The 1592-nt window shown below is 55.9% G+C and overlaps 1 protein-coding gene across 1 annotated transcript; it reads right to left on the minus strand.

Annotated features, from left to right (window-relative positions):
- Positions 1-1093: 1093 nt before the first annotated feature.
- On the minus strand, positions 1094-1584 carry TCF21 (transcription factor 21; the record flags this gene model as incomplete). The annotated part of the gene is made up of 1 exon (XM_010164046.2): positions 1094-1584. A coding segment is annotated over exon 1 (450 nt), but the record flags the coding sequence as incomplete, so codon positions are not given.
- Positions 1585-1592: the final 8 nt, after the last annotated feature.

Genomic DNA, 1592 nt, shown 5'->3' on the forward strand with positions numbered 1-1592 from the left:
GCCCTGGCCTCCTGCGGCTCGGGGGACAAGTTTTGGTGTGCCTCTGTGCGGGATTGGGGGGTGTTTATATCTCGATTGAGTGTTGGGTTTGTTTTACTTTTTTTTCCCCATGTTGTTGTTTTTAGCCACGAAAACATCTCCCAGGCCCTTATCAGATGACACAGCGGGTAACGTACTTTCCCCCAGAGTCCAGAGCTCAAAAGGCAAAGCCAGACCCCAGTGAAACGTCCCCAGATCCCCTCTGCCATCCCTTTCTTTGGCAGAGTCTGTACGTGTGGGCAATGGAGAGGCTGTATGTTTAAAAAGAGCCCAGGCAGATCTTGCCCACCCCCGGTTTGCATCAGTTGCGCATATTTTTAGAGCTGGAAAATGGGTGTTTCTGGCGGCTGAGTATGGCGGGGAGACCCCAAGGTGCTCAGGAAGACTTTCTGTGGATGGTGGGAGCAGCAGGAGGGTCACTGTGCAGCCCAGCGAGACTGTGGAGAGTGCCGGGGCAGACACACTCCCCCTGGGGCGTCCACACTGGTATTTATTTCTCCTTTGCCAGTTTACAAAGATAGGAGGAATATCCTGGACCCAGCAAATCCAAGCAGCTGAGCGTAGAGCCCCAAGAGCTGTCTTTAAAAAGCTAGCGCTTGTAGATAGTTATGGCAGGAAATGCTAGGACAGAGAGGAGGATAAAAATAAATCCTAGGTCCTTGGCTTGGGTCCTTCCTAAAACATACCTTTCTCTACTCACATTCCTATACCCGCCCACTTGCAGGTAGAAAGCTGCCATCAACCTGCTGAGATTTCTCGGGCAAGCGGCTCCCCCGTCCTATCGGTGGCCAGCGTAGCCCCTGCCTGTCCCTTGGAGGGGATTGCCAGGACCAGCGGATGGGGCCCGCGAGGCTCAGCTCTTGGGGCATGGGTTGGGAGGGCAGCTGGGAGCCTGTCCTCTCACACAGAACCCCTTGCCACCCCACTGGCACCAGACTTCCTGTAAGAAGCACAGCCAAGGTTTCTCCCCACACATGCCCCGTCCTAGCCCCTCGCCCACCTCTCCCCATGCACACACATGCAGAGTGCCTGGCCCCGGTGGGCTGTGACTTACCAGGTTGACTGGGTGGATGTAGCCGTTTTCGTATTTGTCATTGGCCAGGATCTGCCTCAGGTGAGCAATGTAGCTGGAGGCCAGCCTCAAGGTGTCCAGTTTGGAAAGCTTGGTGTCTGGGGGCACCCAGGGCAGGGTGGTCTTAAGCCTGGAGAAGGCTTTGCTAAGGACCCTCATCCTTGCTCTCTCCCTGGCGTTGGCAGCGTTTCTCTGGACCTGCTTTCCCTCCTGGCTCACTCCATTTAAAGGGCTCTTCTTGGGGGGAACTTTTTTCCTCTTGCCCGAGGCCCCTCTCCCCTTTTGAGGGGAGCCATTCTCGCCATTGGATCCCTCCTCGTTGCTCTCGTTGGATGCCCCAAACTCTTTGTTAGTATCCATTTTCAGGCCATCGCACTCCAGCATCTCCACCTCCTGCAGATCTTCCACATCACTGAGGGACCCAGTGGACATGGTCTGGAAGATGCCAAGGGACCAGCGGGAAGGGGGGGAAGGGGGGGGG

Source organism: Antrostomus carolinensis, unplaced genomic scaffold (genome assembly GCF_000700745.2).
Source record: "Antrostomus carolinensis isolate BGI_N321 unplaced genomic scaffold, ASM70074v2 scaffold15983, whole genome shotgun sequence".
Lineage (NCBI taxonomy): Eukaryota > Metazoa > Chordata > Aves > Caprimulgiformes > Caprimulgidae > Antrostomus > Antrostomus carolinensis.